General features: G+C 35.5%; 1 protein-coding gene across 12 annotated transcripts in view; it reads right to left on the bottom strand.

Annotated features, from left to right (window-relative positions):
• Positions 1–27728, bottom strand: part of DMD (dystrophin) — a 1276803-nt gene that overhangs the window by 888378 nt on the left and 360697 nt on the right. For 11 of the 12 annotated variants that reach the window (XM_080377714.1, XM_080377711.1, XM_080377709.1 and 8 more), the window contains exons 3-4: positions 1127–1219; positions 56–133 (exon numbers count right to left, since the gene is read on the bottom strand). In XM_080377714.1, the coding sequence (XP_080233840.1) occupies positions 56–133; positions 1127–1219 (171 nt within the window). Of the gene's footprint in view, positions 1–55; positions 1220–27728 lie in introns of all 12 variants that reach the window. The other variant, XM_080377701.1, reaches the window with a different exon arrangement.

Raw genomic sequence — 27728 nt, 5'->3', positions numbered from 1 at the left:
AGCATTAAATATGCTATCTATAGGACGTTCTGACCCTGTTCAGCCGATTACTTACATTATTTCTCTGCAAAACCTGCAGTGCTTTGTTGACATTGTTCAGAGCATGAACTCTTGTGGAGCCTTTTTCTTTTGCCTACAAATAAAAATTAAAAAAAAAATTACTACCAAAAATCAGAAACTAGAGTAAACTATATGTAACTCAAATCTTATATTACACCTGTAGTGTTCTATTTTAGATGTTTATGACAGCAATACTGAGAATATTACTACACATTGTGCATATGCAGCTTCCTGATATGAAGTAACAGCAACTGTGAAACAAACTGGATCCACAGTTGGAAGGCAATTTGGTACCTTGACATTTTTGAGTGAATGAATTATTGAATTGTATATAAAATTAGATAATTCAACACTGTCTTATTAGTCTTCTGCTCCATGGTACAATTTAGGAACATTACTGTGACAACCAAACAGATAAGCATAAGTTTGTTTAATGTTTATTTACAAGTACATTCTCTCTGGATTTTTATTTTCAAACTCCCATGCTGCTTCACTATTTTATGAGAAAATTTCAGGGAATGATCCCAAGCTCACAAACTCCACCCAGGAACACAAGAGATGCCATTAAAGAAAACATGTGACATGTCGCTTTAGAATCTCCAGGTTAATAAGAGTAAGTAGTTCTCTCTTTTCAGACATATACAACTCCAATAAATGGATTTTATGTATGAAATTTATTAGCAAAATATTCTAATTCTACACATTAAATTCTGTTCCTTGTATTTGGCACAAAGATCTAGCAATAAATAATTTCTGAATAGCAGCTAATATCTCAATATCTAAATGAATCCTACCTCAGTCTTGTTTCTCTTGTCACATTTTCTTAATAAGTGCATGCAACAAAGTACATTTTCCTTTCAAATATATGCCTAGCAAAGAGTTACTGTCTAATATAGCCTACAGTTCGTAATGTTCCCTCAATTTGAAATGGAAGTTGAAAATATTCAGACCCCTAAAAAAGTTTCCACAGGCCCTCATCAATGGCAGAAATTAATGAATGCCACCCCTTACAGTTATCACAACATCAAGGCTACAATATACGGTAAATATGTTAATATACACATACAAGCTTTTGGCCTGTAAGACATTCCAGGAGCTCCAGAAGTCTTTGTCCATCTCGAAAATCACTAAAAAGATCTTCAACGTAGCGTCTTCCAAACTGAAATGAAACAATTACTTTAGTTAGTTCAAACACCAATAAAAGGAAGAATCAAATTGCTAAATAAGACCAGAAAGCTGTAAAAGCCACTGTCTTGCGAAGTGGTGTATTTCACTTGCACAAATACACTGTGCAAATTAAATAATAAATATGAAGGTATGACACAAAGCAAAGGAGGAAAATATCTTACAACTAAACTAATAGAATTCTTTAACATGCATCTGTTTTCAAAGGTTGCTATTGCATAAGGTAGATTGGTGCCTACCTTATTTCAAGTACTTTTCCTATAGCAACAAATGTACACCCTTTACTCCTCCTAAAATTATACTATTGATATAATTTTTGAGAAACTACTGCAGATCCAATAATTTATAACTTGTGCACATACAATTAATACAAATAATTAAGCCAGAAATAAATACTAATGAAGCTAGAGTACAAACTGGACTTGGCAATTAAGGTGCAATTCGGGAGAAAACCAGGGAAAATAATCTGCCAAATGGAAAAAAAAACAAAAAAAGAACAAAACAACAAACCAACCAAAAAACAAGTAAACACCAACAAACCACAAACCAAACAACAAAAATCCCCAAACACACAAAAAGACATATGAAGTTTAACGGTCTATTAGGCACTCTTTCATGTGGCAGAAACAAACTTGGAATTATACATAGAGAGTTAAGTCTCAGGCTTACTTTAGTGAGGATCTAGAGCACATGTAAATTAATAGGACATACTTGGAATTGTACCAAATCGTGCCTCATTACCATAAATGGCTAAAACACAATTCACATTTTGTACACAGCATCAGCAAAAGACAAAAGGAAATACTGGGGATTTTCCTCCATGTGGCAATGGTAAAAGGTGATTTCTGTTCTGATGCTTGACTAATGCATTAAATTTTAAAAATATAGGGATATAATTTTGCATAGTTTAATCACTGTGATATTTTTATGTGCACCTATAAATTTTGATGTATTTTTGCATATATGAGAGTTATTGAGAACCACAATAAAAACAGTGATTATTTTGTGCAGTGTCAAGTAGATTCAGATGTCCATGTTATTTCTAATCTATAAAGTTTCACTGATGCTTTGACTGATCTGAAAGGAAGCATCTGTATTTTAATTTACTATAACTGACACCATGATGACCTGCATTGCATATCTTTCACTTGTACCACAAAGCAATGTAGAACTGGGAATCCTTATTACATGGAAAACATTTGGTTTCCTGTCAGCCATGTTGTTCTTTTACTCACTGAAATGGTCATTAGAGCTAGCTGGGAATTTTATTAAACATTTATTTTGTCAGAAAGTATAAATTCTTTCAGAAGGTTTCTTAAACAGAGAACAGATTTAAAGAAAGTTTCTCGTGCTAGACTTTTTTTTTTTTTTTTTCCTTAATCAATAAATATTTATGTGTACAGCACAAACTTTAGTGCTATTGGCTATCCTGGCATGACTCACTCTTCCTTGCTCCCTGACTGCTCTTCTTTTCTGAGGCAAGAGTTCCTTTCAAGTCACTTCATTTTCAGTAAGGTCTTGCTTCTGTTTCACAGAACAAACATCCAAAACATCAAAAATTTTCTACAGCAGTGGAAAACTTTTTCTAGCCAGTTTTCACACCCTGCACAATCTATTCTAACTAAGCTAATTTCTAGTTAACATACAACTTACCACTTGACTACTCAAAATATCTGAAAACCAGTATTAAACAAATTCAGATACAATTTACTCACCCTGCTCAATCTCCTGAATTATCTGTTCTGTTAAAGATACCCAGCAACACTTTCCAGCCTTGAATTTAGTACGAGATAAAATGTTTAAAATGATGGTATGAACAATCATGCCATTATGCAAGTCATGTACTGTATTTATGATGTTTTCTATTACTTTATATAGCATAAAATCAAAATTAAGGGAGAATATAGCATCAGAGAGAAAATACTCTCTTCACCAATCTTGCAGAACAAGAGTAATTTTTGCAGAGGGGAAGCACAACACCTATACACTTCTAAGGGAACATTTTAAAATTCTTTAGAAAGTCAAAGTGATCAATAGCCCCTTCTGTAACACTAGGAAAGACTTGTGACCATAATGTTACTGAATCATTCTGGGAACATAAGCACAATGACATTTTGATAATAGGATATAATTATCTTGCTTTGTATCGTAAGGGAAAAATAGAACTAGCCTTCATAACTGCTTCTATGGCTTTCTATCTTCCTTGTTGCAGCATGTAAGTGGTTCATAAATTTTAGGTTGAAATCCATCCAGGATAGCAAAAAATTCTGCTTGACAAAATAATATGAGGGTTTTTTGGGGGTAAAGTGTTCAGAAAGAAAATAAAGACAGCATGGCAGCATCCTCAGCATGACATATTATTTACAAATGTATTACAAGTAAAGCTTAAAACAAAACTTACCACTGGTTTTTAGGGTCTTGGAAGTATACCTTCCATTAATCAGGAACTAAAAATACCTTAAGACACCCTATACTACTGTTACACATATCATCCTTAATCATCATCCTTAACCTAATGAAGGTTGCTATTTTTCTGGCAACAGACTAATTAAGTCTTCTTTCTCAAATGGGCTAAATGTCTTCACTTGGTCAACATTGCAGTAAGTCTAACAGTTGTGCCATTGAAAAGTGTCTGTTAAGTTGAAGTATGAAGCTTCCAACAATGAAAAAACAAGCACAGCTAGTCAATGGTTTGTCAAAAAAGATGCCTAGTCCTTTATTATAAACTGTTGTTGAAAATAACCTTGTTTAAAACTTTTTTTTGGTTGCGACCTATAGCCATAACTACTGCCCTTAATACCTACAGAGGAATGAAAATGTTCAGAATAATCTCCTGTGTTGTTTGTATGTATGTTGATTTGTTACTCCCTCTATATTACAAAGTTACCCCAAACCTAATTTTTAAAAATGCCCATAGCAGCTGCATGTTGTATTGTTGGTTCACAGTTTTCTTTCTTAAAAAACAGAATGATGGAAGAGATGAGGGAAATGAAAGAGAGTAGGACAGAAGGACTGCAGATACCAAATGTGAAGCATAAGGTGACTTTTCATCCGTGTGGTGCTGATTTCCCAACTGATAATATTACTGGCAGTGATGGGGAACTAGAGATAATTGTATGATCTTAATCAATACACAAGCTACCTATAACATTATTCAAGTAGATCAGCAAAGTAATTGTCATCTCTCTCGGCCCTACTTGCTTATTTCAGGGAAATCAACAATTAATGGAGGGTTGGGGTATTGGAGGCAGGGATGAAAAAGAACAAGGAAAAAAATAATAATTCCAGAATAAAGAAAAAAGGGAATAACTGTAAAAATGAAATAGAAAGAGAAAGAAGCAGAAATTACTTTCTAGAAGTAGGACTAAAAAGAAAAATCTAAGATCAGAATTTGTTAGAATCTTCATGACTAGAAAGACTCTGGGGATTTAAGTTTACAGCAGTTTTATGTATGATTTTAACCTACTGTCTTTGTGTTAAGTAAAGGTCAAAATACAGATTATTTTCTTGGTTTAGGTGATATGGCTGTTGGCCACAACTGCTGATTTTTACATAATGTAAGAGGTCTTGAAGGAAATCCCATGGATTTATTTTAAAACATAATCACCAAAAAATGTGATACTGAAGGGAAGATAAGATTCCTGTATTATCATGGATGAGGACTAAGGAAAGGAATCCACAAAATACATTTGTATGTAAAAAAAAGACCCTACACTACCACGGTCAACTACACAAGCCTTATGTCTTAGAATGATAGGGTAATGTACAATTAATATCTCAGGAAAACATGGGAACTTGCAGAAGAGTCTTCCCTCAGTTGCTATAAGAGAGTGAAACATAGAGTATTCCATGTGCTAACTCAAGTGCACATACATATTATGTACATGCATGTGCATACTCTAGAATACTCTCAGTATTAGAGTGAAACAATATCTAAAGTGTATTATTTTCCAAACTGAGACAACAACTGAACCAGTCTTATGCCAAAGAATGTTACCTTGAAAAAAAAATAAAAAATAAGAACATATGGAAAAGAAAGAAAAGAGAAAATCAGGAAACAGACAGAAAATAAGTGTTGATAGATACATACAGTTGCAAATTTTTTGCTGCCAATGTAATTAGAAATCTTAAAACAACAAGCTCCATTCTATTCATCTCACTAGTCTACTATCATTGTCATTCCTGTGTTCTTCTTTCCAAAGACTATAATAGACCTCATTCTGCCCATGTAAATCTAACAAATACATTTTGTCAAACAAGTTAATTATTTAATTAGCTCATTCATCAGATTCATTATGGGAGAAGTTAATATCGTGGGAAGTATTACATGAAAAGCTAGTATTCCATGAAAAACTCTGTTCACAGCTACATGCAAGCCAGTAATTGTGAAAGCAATACAGGGAAGAACACCAAACAATTGAAAAATATCTTGTCCAGAGAAGGCACAAAGACATCCATTCATGAACATTGCCTCTCCAAAAATTATGAGTCAAAGTTCCAAAAATTCTGATCAGCATAAAACTGTTAGAAGACATTATGTTTTAGAATAAATTAGCATAGGCAAATCTTATACTAAGGAAAATAGAACGAAAGAGAAGGAAATAGGAAGGGGAAGGAATCGGGGAGGGGAAAGGAAAGGAGAGGAAGAGGATTAAGAAGTCATGACTAAAATTTTCTCCCACAAGTGCAAAGGGTAGAAATGTATTTCTATTACCTGAGATTCATAAACACTCAGAATTTAAAGCAATGAGTCCATAATAACAACTTTAGCAAAATACATGATAACAGTAGACTGTTAACACAGCTATTATTTAAGGTTCTTTAACATGCATAATTTTTTTGGTGTTTTGTAAAAATGCCATGTGATAGGTATTTTTTCTGACATTTTTTAAAATAATGACAAAGGGTAAAAACTTGGCTGAGGAAGAGATCTTTGACTTTTCATATTCCTTGTATGCATAACCAGTATGCATTTAGATTACACTTTCAATTTGAGGGCAGACTAGACAATAAGAAGATTATTACAGGAAGACAAGTTTGATGCTATTTCTTATGCATTTTACAGTATTATTGGCTTATTATTATCCGTTCATCTGGCAAATCTAGCAACCAAAACTGACTGTCAACAGATGGAGAGAGACAGAGAATAAGTTAAAAGAGAAAAGGCACTGTAAAGACAGAGAATTCAAGGTTAAGCATGACACTAGACAGAAGATTTAAGTTTATATTAGCCATAAATAAGAAAAATCATCTTTCGATAAAACTAGTGGACACCGAAGTCCTTTGGACTCCTGGGAAAGGGAAATAACTGAGATCTTAGCTTGGGACAGGACCTGTGACTCTGGGAGGGGCAGGAAACCCAGGTCACAGAGGCTGGAAGGGAGCTGTAGTGTGGTCCAGCTGTGTCCCCAGAATGCAGGGCTGTGGAACAAGGAGCCAGAGGTTCCCTGCAGTTTGGCCAGGACCTCAGGCTGCTGATTGATTACTAAAAAAAATGAAAAGACAAGATATAATCCAGAAAAGCACTAGAACATAAGCCATAAATCTTCACATAACTTTTTCAAGTGTTTATCTCAAGATCAGTTTGTAAATCTGTAAATTTCACTGAATAGATGTCAGTAAGAAAGAAATAAAATTTGGTTGGATTACAGATGTTACCCTTAGAAAGGTTTTAAAGAAAAAGCCTTTTCTTGCAGTCAAAGTATTTGATGCCACACTCCATGAAACAATAAAGAAAAGCCATTGAGTTAATCTCAACAGATCTTTTAAGCCAGTTTTAATAAAAGAGGGATTATTAACACTTGCTTTTGCTATGTTAAATATATTAAAGGTTGAATTTCTCTCCCCAACATGCTCATTTACAGTTTGTTCAGTTCTTCTGGGAGGTTCCATGAAAGTGATTGACATTTTCTTTCATTGATACTGGATTACTATTACAGCAGCAAAAGATATCGCACCAGTCATGAGGGAAGAAAGATGCACCAGGCATAGTTTAATTAGATCACAGCTTTACTGACTCATGGGAAGCACTGAGTAATAACTTGAGCCACACAAGCCACCCTTTCTCCCTTCATCCTTTTCTCCTGTTAGAACATGGAGGCATCCATTCTGCTGCAGGTAAAACTCTATGCCAGCCAGCTGGAAGTCAAACAACGTACAAGTGGTTTGCCTCTGTTGTCAGAGCTCCAATCTGTTTCCCAGCCTTTGTAGTAGATTTTTTTTATTTTTTTAAGTCTAACTTCAGCTTTCAAGGAATTACACAGAGGAGTAACTGACGAATTTTAAAAAATTACTATGATTCACCAACAGGAAAATGTAAACCCCTTTACTAAAGATGCCACACTCTTCTCACAGGTAATGAACCAAGCATTACTGTGGATTTCAACAAGGTAGCTATCACAATGCCTGCAGCAGGCCCAGAACACCCAATTCTATCTTTTAAAGAGAGATCTAGAGGCAGGTCTTACAATTGTCTGGAGGCAGTTCATGTTTGTGGGACAAGACACATACTCTTAGAGCAGGAGCAAAACCCTGTTGTTCAGGTAATGTCACCAGACCCTCCTGGCACTTCTGTTTGGTTCTTGTAAAAGGGTATTTTCTCCTCAGCACAAGAAGTTATTCCATTTCTTGAGTGTCATTACAGAGAAGGACACTCACACTTCCCCTAAATTTCTGAAGGATACCTTGCTATTTTCCTTTTAAAATAAATCAGAAAATCTCACTGCAGGGGCTGTACATATCCAGAACAAAAATACCGATGCATTGACAAAGACAGTTATGTTAGTATAACTATCACAAGATTTCTTAGCTATCAGAAATTTGTCTCTAAATTAAATGAAAATCAAAGAGTAAGCAAATAAATTGGTCACAGGAACTCATACCAAACCTTCAGTTTATCCTCATCTAGCTCTTACCCAAGAGGGATAGAGAGCTATAGAAAGTTCCAAAGTGAAAGAAGTAGGGGAGCTAATCAAAGAGTGAAAAGCAGTTTCACCATGGTGTCCAACTATTGTATAGGCTCTACAGGTAACCTATATTAATTCCTCAGTACACTTTATAGTATTCTTCTGATGCCAGTACATAAGGCTTTCTGAGATCCACTATGCAAAAATAATTTCTTTGTAGAGTGTTCTAATTTACCTTTCCTTTGTAGAATTCTACTGTAGGATTAATTATGTGATAATTAAAATACTGGAAGTTTCATCATGCATAACTGAACTTCCTAAAGTTTTGTTGTAATACTCCACATCCTTGGGATCACTGAAATTAATGAAGTTGAATTATCTTCTCTGCTACAAAAGGGATTCCATTATTTATTAATTAGACACACAACATTTTAAAAGTCAAAGCCAAAATAGTTATTAGCTATTCTACTTTCATATAAAACTTCCTTATGAGTTTTATTCAATACAACTTGAATTCACTTTAATTAGACATTCTAGCTTACCTATTAATGCATTTTTGAAATGAGATTTTGAAATTAATTGCATCACTAACCAGATTATTTTTTTCCAGATTCAATGTATTCTATTTTTCATAAGAATGAAACTAGATTAAGAACAGATATTAATTGTAATAACATGATAGTAATAAAAAATTGAAGATCTGTTTGGAGCAAGAAAATAAAATCTTCTGATACAGTCTCCATTTAGAGCAGGAAAAATATATCAACACTATTTTAATAGCACTACAATATATAGTATTTCAAAAAAAGTATATAATCCACAATGTCAATTGCTAAAATGAAAAGATATCATTTCTGTAATTTTATTTTTCAAAAGGTTAACCATTTCCATAGAATAAAATATTTTATAAACAACTGATATTGCTCATTGTGTGCAGACCACAAACATGCAAGTCAAAACATGATCAATTTTTTTAGGCAAGATTTGATGGGCTGGTTCTAAGCTGACAGGATGGTATAGCCACCTCTGAATATCCACAACTGAATGTGGCAGGGTTTAATGTAATCATGTATCTGTTAACAAAGAAATAAGCCCCACCCTTATTATCTGATATATGGTACATATATTTAATATATAATTATATATGTCCCCTTTACATTTTGAAACAAGTCAGGTAATTGCCTCTGTGACAGAAACAATGGAAGAGTTTGGGTTTTTAAAGGAAAGGTTACCTCTGTTGTAATTCCAGCACAGCTCTATCTGAGACACAAATTAGGCAAAAAAATGACCAAAGCAGTTCACAGATGATGGGAAGAAAGATTTGAGGATTATTCCACCCTTCACTTGAACCACTGACCACCCAGATAATTCACACTCTGGTTACTTAGGATTTTAAAGTGTTCTGTGATAGATTTTCAGTTCAACTACTAACCTAAGCAGGAACTCAACTTAGTAACATAACCATTCAACAGCTCAACTTGTGCATTAAAAAACAATTCTCTTTTAAATTTCCCATTTTCCCATCAGCCATGGAAAAAAAAATAGGAGTAAAGAACAGTCAAAGCCCTGGCAAAAACTAACTGGCTTCAAAAAATATTAAGCTGATGCTTTCTAAATACACCTATGCTAATTTATTATTACACAAAGTTTTTATTTGGTAAGCAGTGGATGTACAATGTTAGCATCTACTGCTTTTCTGTTAAACAATACTAAGCTTACAGGGATATAGAAAATAAATCTGGCAGGTATTTTACACCACTGTAGCCAGCTAACATCACTGAAGCATTTCTTATTTTGCAGTGTATTGCTGTTCAAGGTCATTAAGGACTAGATGACTGGCAGTGGGATCAAAACAAATGTTTGGGAAGTGGGTATGAACATACACTCATCAAGTTCCTACAAGGTTTGAAGGATGACTCATGATTTCAGAGTCAAGGACAGGGGCACTTCTTTTGACAGAGCAGCTAGCTTCATGCAATCCAGTAACTGACTGCAATAAGCTTTTTTCCAAGTATGCATGTAATTATGTTTCCCATCTCTGCAAAGAAACTTGTAAGAAAAATATCATGAACGAACAAGAACAACTAATTTTAATTTAGTGTTACCATCAATGTAACATTCAATAAATGATGGAATGTTAATTATATTTATGTGGTCCAAGAAACTTTTTTTTTTTTTTAATTTGTAGCGTGTAGGTAGTTTTGAGTTTACAGTGGTAGTCTTAGAATAGCAGTTTAAAATGGTGGGAGCTGCAAAGATGAAAATGGAGTGTTTTGAAAGGAAGAGCCAGCCCACTTTGCAGTGGAGACTCACAAACTGTAGATGCCAAATGCAACAATTTTAGCTAAATTTCTCATTTAAGGAAGTATTAGTTCCACAGCAGAATGTTTCCATGAATATTTCTTATTCAAGTAATTTATTTTTCCGTATGTGGTTATTAGAAAACCGAAAAAAAAGGGAATGTCATCACTCTTGAATAAAAACACAAGCATTAGTGAAAAACCTTGGGCAGCAAAGAAAGATTCTGAAATGTTTATCTTTTGGCTTACTGATGTTCTGAATCTTAAAGAACAGTTTATTTACACAGTGAGGTACAGAATACTGCATGTACTGTGTTTTCTCCTGTTCAAAGATGTCCTTCCTGAGTGAGTTCGGATTCTCCCTTTATTGAGGGACAAGCTTTAGCAACACATTTTGTCATCAGTTTAGAACTTAAATCCTGTCTGCAAATCTAAAGTGTATAAATGATAACTCAGATTTCTAACAATTTACTTTGGGAGACCTTCAGGTACATTGTCTTATCTTTGAAAATAAACCAGGAAAACCTCTATTACAGTTGTTAGTTGTAACAGACAAATAGTCAAACTTCTAAATAGATGCAACTGTAATCAAACAAGAAAAAACACAGTAATTTTCACCAATAAGAAAACAAAAAGAACAAACTGCCTAATTATGAAGTGTTGCTACTACTTGTATTGTGAATCCCATATAAATAAGAGACGTAACCTAGATCAATTCTTCACTGACCAAGATGTGAAAGAAGCAAATGTGATATGTAAGCTTGAGAGCTTGAGAACTTGAGCTGTAAGCTCAAAAGCTTGAGAACAAAATTCAGTTTGACCCTACACAGTGGCTCACATACATAGCAGCTCCATTTCTCTGCTTCCAAAGTTGCGGCACTGCATACTGCAACTGATTTTGACTTCCATTGGGAAGTCAGCTTCCCTGAAGCACTGAAGAATGGCCTCATTTGTGATAAGCCACCAAAAAGGCAGGATCTTCTCAGTCCACCCTCAAGTTAGGTCTCCCCTTAGGGCTACAAACCATCAGTGAAATGCTCAGCTGAATATCCTGAGAACTGTCTTTGTCAGCATTGACCACATGGGGAATTCTGACCATTAAAGATAGTGTTCCTGCTTTTGCTGCCCAAGCTTTCTGTTCTCAGTGCTTTAGACACCTTTCTGATGTAAGGAAAATGTCTAATCAAGGATGAACAGAACAATTTGTCATGTCTCAGAGAAGATACAAGAACTTTCAGACAACTGGGTAGACCTAAGTCATTATAACAAGTCGTCCAGTCTGCCTAATTTGACTTTGTCTATGGAGGAAGAGCCATAAAGTTCTGGCATTTCTTGTCATGTTACTACCTCCACTAACTTGTTATATGTTTTAGGCTTTCTGTACTGGGTTTGTGTGGCAAAGTTTTGGTAGCAGGGGGGCTACAGGAGTTGCTTCTGTGAGAAGCTTCTGTCACACCCAATGGATACTTGTAATAAGTATACCCACTCTGCTTGAGCAGAGTGGTTCTCCCATTTTTTTCCCATCTGGAGAAGTCAAGTCTAATTTACAGAGACTGAAAATCCACCTATAGAAACTACAGGGGTAACTAAAAGGATACAGTTTTCCAATACAGTCCACGCTTAAAAATTCTGTGCAAGAGATATAGTTCATTCTCTATATATGAGTAAATATTTTTTTATCAAAAAAAAAAAAAAACAAACCAAACAACAAAACCCAACAACAACAAAAAACAAAACAACAATATTCCTTGAAAGCACCATTTCCATTTGAACTACTACTAAAAATTAGTAGTCTGCTGTAGAGGGCATTGTCTATATGTAAAATTTCAAGAAATTCACAAGGAAATTCTAGAAAGAAAAAGCAGCAAGAAGACAATACTTGAAAGGGAACAGCAGAACATGTAAGACACAGTGGAACAGCAAGAAATGAGGACATTCAAAGACAACTTCTATTTCTTTTGACAAATTCAGATTTACGTGTATGTCGGTCTGCCAGCCTGTCAACAACAGACTCCAGAGGATGGGCTGTATGTCTGGCACCAGTTACTCAAGACTACATTATCCCTGTGACTGTCATTCCCTTAATACAAGACAGATCAGTGTACTACTCTTAATTTGATATCTCTATCAATAATACAGTTCTGCACATTATCGTCTGCAAAAGCATTTAATGTGTTACATTTAAAAGCATAAGTTGCTGTGTTTTGGCTACCAGCAGGTAGCATGTATGTGTACTTCGAATCATCACAACTAATGATGGTAACTTAGTGAAAACAATTGGCATATGCTACCTTTGTAACACCTGGCAATAAATAACCTAGATTGCAAAGGAATTTATGTACCAAATTGCATCTGTGAATCTGGATCCCTGTTTATAATTATGATATGATCTGAATCTCTCTATAAAACAATAATTAAAAATTGACTGTAATACTATGAATATGAAAGAAATAATAAGTGACTTTGGTTTGCATTTTACTTGCATTTTTGTGTGTTAAGTAATAGCTTATGAATGGCTTCAGAAATCCATGCATCTTTTTGTTGGATTATACCACATATTGTGCCCATAATTTAACTACTTTTAAAATATACATATTATCTACTGATAATGTAGGGTATAATTCTAATCTCAATTGTTCACTTGGCACTCTTACAAAAATATTACAGTGAGGATAATTGCATCCAGCCTGAAACTGTACAAAGGAAACAGATGACCAGCAACCAGTCTACAAATACATAACAGCAGCCTAAGGACAGCAGAATAAACCAGCATTCAAGAGGTACCACTCATCTGAGCAAGTTAGAAGAGATTGGTTCTCACTTATGAAATGTGGAAATAATCCTTTGGACCACAGAAAACCATATACAAACACCAGAGATATGTAATGGAGCTTGAGGAAGACGGTTTTGGCTTCCTGATTCAAGGTGCTGTTGCCCCCAGCCAGCTTAGTCTCAGAGACTAAAATCTGCAGCCATCAGGGCTAACCAATGTGGCACAAAACTCATAGTATCATATACCTAATGCTTGACCAAAGCAGTTGATCAATGCTTGATTCTTAGTTATTATCTTATTGATTGCCTAGTAGTTGGCAAGAAAAAAATGCTTTCTGAAATTTTGACATTTCCCTGTGTCTTGGTCCCCCAGAATACTCCTCTTACAGGAGTCTACAAATTCTACACAATTGCAACACATTAGTGTCATGGGTTTCCCAAATAACAGGAATAACCAGTAACAGCTCAAGAAAGTCCAGAAGCAAAAGCAAAAAAATGACTGTCTATTGGAGTTTCACATACGCACTGCAGATATTATGGTCTTCCAAAATTAGCATCAGTTTCTGAAACTGAGAAGAGTATTCCCAAAGATACCCCTGAATGCATAAAACAAGGGATTATAAGCGAAAAGACATGGGACAATTCTATTTCTCTTTTTAACAGTTCAGTCCAACAGTTTAATAAAAAGAAGTCTGTCCTTTGACATGGAATCTTAGGTAAAAAAAAAAAAAAAAAAACAAGCAACTTTTTAAGAAGACTTCTGGGCAACATCGCCTACTGCAGAAGGCACTACCCTGCCACTACAATCTGGCTATAAAACCAGTATCCCCAGTGCTGATACCACTGTTTTGAGTCATAGAAGTCCCCAAACCTTGGTTGCCCTGCATACATAAAGAAGCACCTCTGCAGCACAGGCACCCTCTTTGGCTTGCCTGGGTGAAGTTTCCAGTGGCTGGACCTGAACAGTCTGCAGGGCCACAAGCATTTCTGCTAGCGTTAATGCAAAAGGGGACATTATGACTGACTCAGCACACTCTTTGAAGAATTACTGGACCTTTGGGAAGTATCTATGCAAATGTCAGCACAATATATGGACCGTGTACGGACATGATTTATGTAATATGGAAAGAATGCAGGTTACACAATGCATCGGTTTATACAGTTCGTGAAGTTTAACCTCAACTGCTGCTATGCATGTTAAGCAGATATTCAGTCTCCAATTCACTCCAGCACTAATTAGAAAGTGTTATTTACTGTAGAGTGAAGGCTTGCTCGGGCAACTGCCTGACATTAATTATTCTTTGAATGTTGGAATTTAAATCAAAAAATGTAAAAAAATGTATGAGTAATGCTGGTTTTGTTTAGTGTCACACAATGTTAAATCACTGAGGACTATAATGAGCTTTTATTCAGAGATACTTACAAAATAACTGTTTCCTTGGAGTTCATCACGGCTTCCCATATTTGCCGTCACCCTCAAGGCTAGGAAACTTTTCATACAAGTTATAAGAAATGTAGTTATTTTACTCCTCCTAAATGATTTAAGCACCAAAGAAAGACAGACATTGTAATCTGGTGACAAATGTCTCCTTCAAATTTTCATTTTTCCTGGAATGGAAACAAATTTGGGGCCTGTAGCAATAGGACAAGGGGGAACAGTTGTAAACTAAAAGAGGGCAGGTTCAGACCAGATACAAGGAAGAAATTTTTTACAATGAGGGTGGTGACACACTGGAAGAGGTTACCCAGAGAAGCTGTGGGTGCCCCATCCCTGGAAGTGTTCAAGGTCAGATGGAGCTATGAGCAATCCGATCTTGTGCAAGATGTCCCTGCTCATTGCAGGGGTGTGGACTAGATGACATTTAAAGGTCCCTTCCAATCTAAACCATTCAATGATTCTATGATTCTATATTAGTGGAACAATTTGAATGCAAGTCTCATCCTAAAAGGAGTTTGCTACATGAGTCCAAGATGAAAACTTCAGCAGGCTACACAGTCTGAAAACAGTTTGAAAGCCCATAAATATACTTTTGTTATCCTACCAAATTGACAAATGGGAGAAACGGGGACAAAACTCACTGAGTCTCAAACATCCTCATTTCATTGACCTTTCATGTGCTGTAGTTGTAAATAAATTTTGTGAAAACCTGAATAGAAATATTTAAAATAGACAATAGACTTCATACTCAGTATTTTTCATTTCTACTCAATATAAATTTGTACAACAACAAAATAAAATTAATTTCTAGAATGCATAAAATTTATTTTTTATGCAATAATTAAAATAGAAAAATGAGAACATATAAAGAATGTTTCAGCAAAACCATGACTGTTTCCTGTTTTAGAATCATATTTATGTGCTTTTAGTTAGCTCAAATGAATGTACAATAAAATGAAAACATACCAGTGATCAAATATGCATTTTAAAATATAAGAGGTGTTTTGATCAATAGCTTGCTATTCATTCAAACAACTGCTCTCTACCCTACATTTCTTGGTTCATTGACATTTTAGAAAAACTGTGAGTCTTGAGAGCTCCAGTAAAAAGTAGCTGATTTTGAGTTGACTGCAAATAATTTAAAACACATACATTTAAATGTGTGGAAGCCAAACCTTTTGCAATATTCTACCATATGTTAATTAGAGTGCTCCTTAAAAGGACTGCAGTGTTCATAAATAAATTTCACACACGAAAAAAAATTCAAAATTGAATGGTCTGTATGTGCTGCCTTGGCTTGGTGGGTATACTTTGACCTAGATGGTTACAAGAATAGAGTGATCTAAACTCAGGGTATGTTGTTCTGCACAGCTAAGTATAATCTCAAGACTTCTTTAAAGTCCATGTAGTTTCACATCCATGCAGAAAGCATGCTAAAACTCATTTCACTGAAAGTGGAAAGTGGATAACTTAGCACCACCAAAGAACAGAATTACTGTTCTGTAACACAGCATGCAAATCTCATGCCATAGATTGACAGTAACTGTGTTTAAACTAGAGTCTTGGGGACTAAAGCATGTGTCAGGAATATGAAGGTTAGATGCAGCTCCTGCAAAATTCACTGTGAGATCCTAAGAAAAGTTAGCAAGCCAAATCAAAGAACTACTGTGCTGGTCTTGAGGAAGGCAAATTTAGTCTTGTTCAGGGATTCTTCAAGGGAGGCACTAAGCAACCTGATTTAATTTGACCTTGTATTGAGCTCCTGAGGTCCCTTCTGACTACAACTATTCCATGATTCTATGAACTTGCTGCTTTTTTGACAGAACTATTTTAAGCTAATGCTGCATGCTGCCTATAAAATAAATCAAGTTCCTAACTTCTGCTTGGTGGGAACACATTTCTTGGACCAAGACAGTTAATGCATTATACATTTGTATTAAAGTTCCAGTTTAATCTGAGTAACAGTTACAAGCCCAGATCTTGGGGCTGGAATATTTCACATTTATGATGACAGAACTAAGCCAAAGGTCTTCCTACATGCTAAATGTCAGTCTACAAATAACCTTCATAATTTTACATGGATAAATAATTGATATGGCCATACTTAAGTAAGTTAGCAGAAGGAAACAAGTATTCTAGGGCCGTTGTCAGACAATTAATAAGGAAAGGGGAAGAAACATGCTGGAGAACTCCTAAGCCAATTCTAAATGTAGAGAGATGTATATGAGTCTCTGGTTTCACATTCTATGTAAGATCTATTCCAACAAACTCAAAGTACAAATCCTATTTAATACCAGAACAAGTTTTAAACATTTTTAGTATTATTCCTCCTACATGTGTAGCATTACACTGCCTCCAAGCTAGAAATCAATGAATTAAATTAATGAATAATTGAAACAGATTTCTGTTTTGTCAGAAATCAAATCACTGCTTTGTGGGTAGACCACACTTTGCACCAAACCACCTCTAATAACTGTAGAATCCCACACACAAAGAAGGGCACCTGGCAGGGACAGATGCACATATCACTCTGTCAGATTATGGACTTCAAAGTGAGGTACAAAGACTGAACCAGCAGCACCAGCTGATCAGTCACCCTCCTACAAGAGCAAAGGTAAGTAGTTCAGGGCTGCAGTACGCTTAAAAGATCTGTGCAGTCATAAGCAATGCCATGAGTGAACAGTGTTTAATTGCACATTGCACCACCCACTAAAAGAAGCTGGGGAGGATGAATCTAGCAGGTGGCAGCTGCAGCACAAGCGAAAGGACACATTTCTTCACTTCGTAGTTAGAAAAGCTTTGCCAACAGAAGGCTGCACACGCTAAAGCTGACCTGAATTAAAGCAGTTACTAAGCAGCTTCACAGAAGAGAAATTCACAAAAGCTTATTCAGCCCCCCAAATCATTGGTGGATCAGAAAGTCCTTGAATTGCAACTGTTGGAGACTGTAAGGTAACAGGAAAAAACAAGTCATAATATGTTTGCTCAACAACCTTTGTTTTTACCATAGGGTTTTTCTATATTTGTAAAACTAAACCTGCAATTGTCCATCATTTCTAGCTATGGGGCCTGACCTGGTTTTGGCATGACATACCTTACTTCCATGTCCTTCAAATTGTGCTCCAGGACTTCACATCTAGGGGCCATATGTTTGGGTTTTTTTCAACATGGGTATTCCAGGGCCCCAGCAAAATCCATCTTGAACACTGCACTCACTTTGACAAATATCTACCCGGTCAGAACTTCTATTATATTTTTTATAATTTATTAACAGCTTGTCCAAGCAAAAGAAGTTGATTTTTTTTTTTTATTTTGAAGTTTTTAAACATCAGTAGTTTTCAAATTGCCAACCATTTGAAAAGAAAGATTCACTGCTAAATCTCCAATAACATAACATAACATACTAATATAAACATTCTACAGTTGTTTAGCCTAATGGAGACAGAATTTCTAAAAATATGTGATTTAAGAACATAGTCCTGTTTAAAAAAAAATAAAAATCATAAACTTAGCTTACTAAATATGAAACTGTCTAACAAGAAAATGACATCTTGGAATCTGAGTATTCTCAAATCTGTAACGCTAAACTCACAGAAATTATAAATTTCCCATTTACATAACCATTTGAAAATCTTTTACTTAAACTGCTGTGCCAACCTCCTTCTTGACAGCAGGATATTAGAATCCGAGGTATTAAGTAGCTGAAAATTATAAACAGAGAAAACCCTACATTGCCTATGCAATCTCTCCCATCCTGAAATTGCCTCAAATCTGCTATTTCAATATCTGTTCTACTCAGTAATCATTGAGAGAAGGCAGCTTTGAAAGAGGTTTGTTTCACTCGCTGTATGAGTTCTAACAAATTAGTATTACCTATTATAAGGCTTTGAAGATTATAATTATAAATTCCAACTGTTTGTGCCAATGCCTCTTACAGACAAACTTCCTCACAGCTACTAATTGGCAATATCAAAGTGCTTCTGAAGAAAGCAAACTCACCACTTTTACACAAAAGCACTCTCACCCTCAAGAAACCACCTACATATCACAGTGCTCATCAATCAGTGGAAAAGAAATACATAGCCTGCCAACATTTGAATTTCTGTAAGAAAGAGCCCACCAACATGTAATAGCCAAACAAAAGTGGAAAAAAGAAGGGACCAAAGACAGGTTGAATTGTTTGGAAAATAGTACAATTGAGGAAGATCTCCTTGGGGCATTGTGATGCCCTTCTGACACTACCTTTGTTAGGAGAGTTTACCTACAGGTATGGTGCTGCAACTTTATATTATAGGTGTTTAATCAGCCTTCATTAATATTAGCTTTTGCTAGTATTCCTCTGGCATCTAAGGACTTCAGTCAAAGCCTACAGCTATATTTTACTATGCTCAGAACACATGCACAACAAGTAATTAACGGTCATTGTCCTGAAAAGCCCAAAATCTAATTTCAAATAACATGTGAGTTTCCCACTGGCTTGTTTTCTTTGATGAAAGTGTATGTTTCTGAAGGCCAAGTTTTGGCTTTCTGTTCCTACCAGCACTGAGAACTCTGTTTGCAACTAAGAGGCATACTGTGATGATGATGATGATGATGATGATTATGATGATGATGATGATGATGGTGGCAAGCCAGATGCATCAAGAATCCTATCATAATAACTGCAGGGAATCAGGATGTTTTCTCTTGGATAGGAACTCGCTCTAGTTTTAAGTCCCAAGCTTGTACAAAATACCTGTATGAGTCACTTCAAGTCAATCAGCAGCAAAACCCTTACAGTATTTCATTCAGATCTGATGAAAACAATGCAGTCTCACTGATGTTCCTCTCGTATTTTCTATGGACACTCATATAATATAAAAAAGTTTCAAGCCTGCAAAACATGTTACACTTGTTTAACCACACAGTTTCCTATAGAGGAAAAGCTATACCTGCCTTTAGAATCAGACACCCTAATTTATTTTCCTGCTTGGTAGGCAAAATACTTTCAAGTTTTTATACTGGTTTCAGTACTAAGGGCTTATCATAAGCTTCCATTTTGTTTCTACATTGCTTCCATCTAAAGTCCTCTCTGATATATTCTGCATCTCACAGATACTTCATCACACCCTAACAATGTAGTAGAAATTGAGTTCACAGCACAGACATATTAGATATGGTTCACTTTCCTCTTTTTTTGTTAAAACATTTTGGTTTAAGAGTCTTTTGCTTTTTTTTTTTTTTTTTTTTTTTTTTTTGGACTGGAAAGTGAGTCCATATTATTTGTATGGGATACAAATGATTAATGGAACCACAGACTACAGCCTGAAGTGCTAATTTTGGTCTGATTTTTTTTCCAAATATTTAGTAACTTTGTAATGTTACTAAGAGAGGAGAGTATTGTTCCATTAATCTATTTACTGCCAGTAGATTCAAAAGGCAATGGTAGATTAAAGAAAAATCCAAAAGAGTTCCACAGGTGTTTCTTTACCTTAAATTCACATTTTTATGGTTAGACATTAAAATGCAGATAATACCTGTTTATGTCTTATAATACAGCCTTAAGACCCACTAGGGTGTATTCCAGCAGAACGTAAGCCTACACCTCAGGTGCGCTGAAAGCCTTCTTGGGTCATCAACATCTGCAGTATGCATTAAAGGACCACTAAAACACATCCCAGAGAGTCCCAATAGTATTAAAATATATCTACTTACAGGGAAAGTAGGTTAAACACACACAAAACTACACTCCTATAGCTAAAGCCAATTTTAATCTCACTTAAAACTAGCATACTGTCTTTTCAGGTCAAGTTTCATTTCATAAATGGAAAGTGACACCTACCCTTTTCCTCATGCAGCATTCTTCTGAAGATAACACCCAATTCACTTCCACAATTTTTACTTCAAGATCATGATGGCCATATAACCTTAATCTGTAAATTATATACCAAAAATCTTTATATGGCTGGGTATATTAATAACATACCTATGTACCTAGTAGAGCTGAGAGTCTTAAAGTTGTGTGTGTCGTTCCCCAGCAGAGGACTATGAGGATAAAATGCCAGTGCAGCTGAGTTCCAGAGTCCTCATGTGCTGGGGATTCAAATGATTCAAACCCCCCACAATAATGTCCTCTTCCATCACATACATGCCATAACCTGGTCCCTGGAGCCAGACTTGAGCTACCTAAGTATTCTGGCAGCTCAAACTCATAATCTTTCCGCCCTATTTTAGACAGCAGAATACAGAATGAATAAATAAAAGAACACCAGTGGATCTGTAGATAAAAGAAAAACATTTTGGGGTTACCATGAAAAGTGGGAAGGGAAAGAGATGTGTGTAAATAAACAAAATGGTTGCAATACTGATGGAAATTGAGTATCGCAAGGGTTTTTAAAATGAAAAGAGTGTTTCTGGATCATTTCCTTCCAATTTTTATTGAAATTTTGAGGAAAAAAAAAATTAATGCTCTGGATAGAGTTTCTTCCTCTGTTCTCATCCATGACAGCACTTTATGAAGCACATACCCATTATATGAATACTCTCCTTCCCAGACATTCAAAATGCTTTAAAATCCTTCTGTGCAAAACCTGGAGGAAACTAGACCTTTAAATTCAGGCCTTAAAATACTCAGCAAGCCCAAAAGATGAATATTTTTGACTGGGTGAGGGGAAGACATATTCCCTACTGTACACCTGAATACAACACTGCTCATGATGGTGGTAATCAGAAAAAAATCATAATATCTCTCAGCCCTCTACTATGTGCTGCAGTCATCAGATTGGCCTGTTTCAAACATCTTAATCTAAAAAGCTAACTGAACAGTAAATATCTACCAAGAAAATTTGTAGGCTTGTCTTGCTTTTTAAAAGAGACAGTAAAATGATGTCAGTTGACCTAGAAATGATACTGAACACAACGGCCTGTTCTTTGTAAGTACAAGGTGGTGGTTGTGTTGATAGGCAGTACAGACTCTGCAGCAGGTACAGAACATTTGTGTCGGTCTGAAGGATCTTTTTTGTTTTTTCCCCTTAATTTTCACAGTTGTCATCCCCTCCTCCACTAGATAAGTTCCAGTAACAACAAAATTTTTGAGAATGGAAGGAAAACCAGTTCTGGGTGGTTAGTCAGCACATTTAGGCCTAGTGAACGAACCCAAGAGATGTGAGACAAAGAGGCTTCAAGAAGTGCAGTCTTTGGCTTTTTCTTAGTGAACGTCCTTTAATATTTCATTAAAAATACTATGGCATCATTTACACACATACACATGAGGCAGGTTTTTTGTGGTTTTTTCTGCCAAATACAACATGAAACCCACTTATTTTAAACCCACCATAACACTATCAGGCAAATTTCACATCTTTCAAAGGCAAAGCCAGTCAGTATAATACAGCTATAATCGTCCCCTAATTGTGATGCAGTTTCGTGTGAAAAAAAAATTAATTGATGTATGATGTATGAACTATGGTAAAAACCTTTATTTCTGAAGTATTTTCTTTCCTAGGTTTAAATCTGGCCTTCTGAGTTGGATTTCTTTTTATAAGGAAGTAGAAAAAGCTGTTTGAAGGGTTTAAGCTTAGTCTTAATACAAATTCATGTGCCTTTGAGGTATTCAGATTGGACTGTGTCAGTACTTAACATTTTAAAGATCCTTAATGAAGCAAAGACTCTGGAAACTACGTTTGCAAAACTATGTAGCCTGGATACAGGGACTCAGCTTCGTTAATTCAAATGTTCTTTCATATTTTAATGGGCAAATCTCAATGGAAACACTTGCAAAAGAAGGAAATCAAAAGGATTTATTTTAATAAGAATCGTCATTGGTATTGGTGGAGGTCATAGATAATCAGCGAGCAAGCACACCACTGACACTGTTTTCAGGGACTGCAGTAAAACTCAAAAAAACCTGTGCTGGAAACACATCGGGGACTAAGGCAAAATCCTTACTGAAGGCACTGTGATACCGATAAAAAGATACAGGTTAAAAAGATTTAGCTGAAGACTTCTGGGAAGCCCATGGAAGATCTGCCAGCAAAAGGACAGATCTTGCACTGCTTCATGACACAGATGTGAAGGCCCTTCCCCTAAAAGATCCCAGGCAATTTAACGTGACCATGTTGGAGAAGTCCATGAAAAGAAAACGGGTGTGCTTCAAGCCAATAATTTTTTAATGTTCAGAAAGACTCATGTAAATACAAATGAGACTGGAACCACCATTAGCTTCCTGTAGCACTGGAAGTGAGGCACAAGAGTCACAAGGTCTAGGTGGCATCTCAAAGCTGCAGCAGATGTTCCAGGCTGCTCTAAGTAAGGATGAATGTTGGTATATAATAAAAAATTGCCAAGAATCATTTTCTTTCTTTTGTTTCTGGTACATGAATCATTTGACCACATACTCAAATAATGTGCATTACTGCGGATGAAGAAAACTATACCATCCACCTAGTAATTAGTAAAGTTTAGATTATTTTTTTTCCTAATGTATTTCTCTCTTTTTTACCATGAAAAGGCTAGTTCCAAATACTTAGCTTAATGTTACCATGACAATATCCCAATTCCTTAACATGCATTTAAATTATCAACTGAACAAGCTATTTAGTCTTATGGAATTACATATTGTGTAAGGTGACAAATCCTTCCTCTTCCCCCGTCCCCCTCTCTCCTCCTTTCTCTCTCTCCCTCCCTCCCTCCCTTCTTCCCCCCAGCATGCAATGGACAATTTACCAGAAGTTATTCATTATTTCTCTAGAGCAATGAACATTCTAACCCGGGCAACCAGACAAAAAATGATGTTTTCTGGTAACAATCTTCCTTACCTCAGAGCACTGAAAGCCCTATGTTGAAAGGACAAATTAAGTCTTAACCAGATATTTGGACAACACATGGAAACAAATCTTTGTACTATCTTTTCTGAAGGCTTATAGCAAAGTTAGCTTTTAATAGACACCTCCACTCCATATAGCATTAACAATGTCCATTTCCTCACTACTTTGCACCAGTTTCAGTCATGCAGATGACATGCTAAGCAGTGCCTCTTAATTTTAAAGAATCTTGAATGAAATTATATTAAAATGCCCCAAACTAAACATATGTTTCCACAATCTAAGAAATGTATCTAAACCCTTATTTTTAAAAATTGGATGAGTAAATTGGTCTTGCAGTAATCTTCTACCTGCCAAGTTTCCATACACAGCAATTGAAATGTCTGGATTATAATTAAAGCTCTCAGGGTGGAAAAAAAAAATAAAAAATGACAGAATACCATCTAGTAGAATGGCTGTCATTATGCCAGTTTTCTCAAATGTTAAGCTACCAAAAGCACCTCAGGGATGACACCTTTCTTGCCAATAATAATAATACAAAACAGACAACTCTATGTGTCTGTATATATAGTATCTCTATAACATATATTACTGGTTTATTTATTATTTTATATTATTGCATTACTCTTCTACAAATTTATTGTATATTATATATGCTTTTTACTTTTATTACTATATCTATAATATTAATTTTACTGTAGGCACCCAAGTAGTTGGTGCTGCTAATGACAGAGAAAATTCTGCTGACCAAAGAATACATACTCATCACTGAGAAACTACTCAAGAGACCCCAGCCTCTTGAACAGTGAGAAACTACTCAAGAGCCCAGTATGCCTACAGCACAAATGCTTTACTGGTATAAGAACAAAGTATTCTATGGTGCAGAAACTGTGTATAGCACAGACCATGGATACAAACAAGCATAAACCCTAATTTTGTAGGTATGCCCAAAAGAAGCACCAGGAACAGAAGCAGTTGTTTCAACAAAACTGCTTTTTTACAAATACTGTTAGGATCACTCAGTAAGAACAATTTTTTAAATCAACACAAACCAGACACTTGCCAGAGAGGTAGCTATATTTGAAGAATAATAAAAACCTAGGTGTGTCCTCAGCTATTTCTTTGGCCACTATACAGATTTAGAAAAATATAAGCCTTTGAATGTAGTATGGTCAAGCTTTGTGTGAACATATAACCATGCAGATGGAATGGATCTGAGTATCTGAGTTGCATTTCAAGGTAAAAAAACAAACAAACAAACAAACAAACAACAACCCCAAAAACCCCAAACTAAAAAAACACAGCACTTTGATAGGATATAATATTTAGCTTCTTCTTTCTCCTTATCTTTTGATATTTAAGACACACATTTTATCTTGAAGTTCAGTGAAGGTGAAGAGAGGCCTGACTTTCAAGGAGTTAAGTAATCCAGGCTAGCAGCTACTGTGCCTATCAGTTTTTTTCCTGAGTGCAGTACTACAGATCAGACTGTGTTCAGGAACAGAGACAGTGAATTTAACATGAGTATGACAAGCAGTAATGTATGCAGGATAATATGTTTACCTAATATCCTTTATTTAAAATGCACAACACTGGAAGGAAAAAGCAAAACACTTGGAAAGACAATCAAAGCTATTCATATTTAACAGTTCAAACAAGAGGCCTAAAATGTTGCAGAGGTGACAACATATTACAGAAAACGCCAGCATTAAGGCTTGTCAAATTATAACATAATATGTTTCCATTTTAGATTTTCTGAAAAGGCAATTAATTGTGAAACTATTTCAAGAAAGAACGTTGTCCCTTTATTGGAGCATAATGAACAAAACAAAGATACGATACAGTCTTTGCATTTTTTCCCCAATAACCAAGTGCTGAATCATAAACTGCAGCTTTCTGTGATGACTTTTTTCCAGTACAACACTGTAAGCATGCTCAAATGATTTATCCATCATCCATTAAGACATACACTGAGAATATAATCATCGGTGGTCTCCTCAGCTGCATCATCAGCATGTCCTGTAGGTTTGACCCTCAGATCTACGAAATTATCTTCCTTTATTTGGCATGGGGCAAAATTAGGTAAAATATTAGGTCTCTATCACTTGCTCTGTGAATTATTAACTTCTAAAAACGTTTGCAGCTCCATACACAGTGGCTACACCTTTGTTTTACCCACCCACATGGTACTAAGAGGTTTTTTAGGGGACGAAATTCCACAACAGTAACAAGAGAATCTTTGCTGGACTAGGTACAGCAATTTCTGCTTTACTATATCAACTGATTTTGCCTTTGAGGAGAATATAAAATCAGTGCAGATGAAATTCACAAACAATCAAATAACTTACATAGTGAAAACCAGTAATAAGCTAGTTCAAATTTAATACTCAAATCCAACACAAAATAAAATCAAAATAATCTATTAAATTTTAGTCTTAGTCTTAGCCTCCAGGTATTCTCCCAGTCTAATTTGCCAGTATCATGGACCCATTTAATAAACGTGTGTTTTAATATAGCCAGCAAGGTCATATAGCTAGAAAACAGTAAATAACTCGTTATATTTTCAAAATGGAAGACACAACTGAAATATGTAGGGACATTTAAAAAGTATTTAGGATTCACTGCATATATGTAGTTCCTACATGGTGCTACAGCTTAGACAGTGACTATGATCTCTGACATTATACATGGGATAATATCAAGGACTAAAGAAACTCTGTTGCATCTGCATTTGTTATTATTGAGACTATTATGGGACCACAAAAGACAGATTTATCAGAACTACCGAGGGAGCTACTGTCTTCTCTCTTCATTTCAGGTATACACTGCTGGATAGCTGAAAAGAGACTTTTTAAATGCCACATCTGGACCACAGCTGCATCCATCTTTAAGGCTCCAAATTCAGTATTCTTTTTGGAAAAATAACGTGGTCAAATTGGAAGAGTTAAGGAAGTCCTATGACACCTTAACTCTTGCACCTTGAAAAACTTCTGACAATGAGATAATAATCTGTTTAGTTTATTAAATACAACCCAGATATTTCTTTATTCTGCTATTTGTATTATTTCCTGTATTCAAAGCCTGCAACATCAAAAAGAAAGAAGTGTATAAAGCACTAGAGATTTTTTTTAAAGCTTTTTGAGGAGGATAAACATGTTCAGCTGTACTTGCACAGCTGTATTTCTCTCAATATGTGAAGTATCTCCACTGCTCGGAAAATGGAAGTATTTGTGGTAAATAGCCTTCAATTTTCTCTGGCTTGTATTCAGAACAGTTCAAGGGCAAAATACCTATACAGAAAGCATGTGATTTAGTAACCCTTGTAAGTATCGATGATCTTGCTGCTCTACCATCATGGAAATTTTTGCTTCAAAATGCTTCCTCCTTTGCTCTGCCATATTTAATATTGTGATTGTAAGAAATAAAAATTTCCTACTTTTAGTTTGAGTCCCTCCCACTCTCTCATCAGCTCTCTTTACCCACTATACACATTGCATCTGCACTGTTCTTGGGATCACAACGTAGGTATCCATTATGGAAGAAGATACTTGTATCAGCACATTTAATCTCATCAGATTAAATACATGTATCTGAGAGACAAAAAAATGGTATTGCATGTGCCAGTATCTTTCATATTTTTGAAATTTTAAAAACAGTCTTTCTTCAGTGAGCCCTGTTGAACATGGAAAGAAGTATAACCTTTAAGAATATGAGACCTAAGTAGAGTAAATGGCAGACTTTCTGCTACTGCAGACATCTGTCCAATAAATAGCCACCTTATCCATTAGATCATGTTATGTATCAATGTTGGAGCTGTCACATTGCATTTCCTACAGATTATTACTGTGAGGAAGGAAAGGGAGCAGAAAGTAAATACTTTATAAGAACCTCAGCTAGGAAAACCTGTTAGTTCCTTTTTTCCTTATGTCAACTAGTTTATTTTTATAGGAAAAGGACAAACCTATTAGTCAAGAAAATGGAATAGAGGCAACAGAAAGACCAAGAGCTGTGCATTCCACAGAAGAGGACTGTAATGGGATTCAGTGATTTACACCAATTTATGTTAACTGTTCTTTCTGCAAAAAAAGAGCATGGGCAATATATACAGGAGACACTGTATGCACTGTCTTTATTAATTGAACAGACTCACATTATTTGGGATTGTAAATGGTGACATATTCACAGCTACTTGTATAACGGAAGCATTATAGCTACACAAAGCACAGAGAATGACACGAATCACATGGAAAACTGTAACATGCAGCAG

This window comes from Falco punctatus (assembly GCF_963210335.1).
Source record: "Falco punctatus genome assembly, chromosome: 2".
Lineage (NCBI taxonomy): Eukaryota > Metazoa > Chordata > Aves > Falconiformes > Falconidae > Falco > Falco punctatus.
This window is presented reverse-complemented; position numbering and strand designations above follow the sequence as displayed.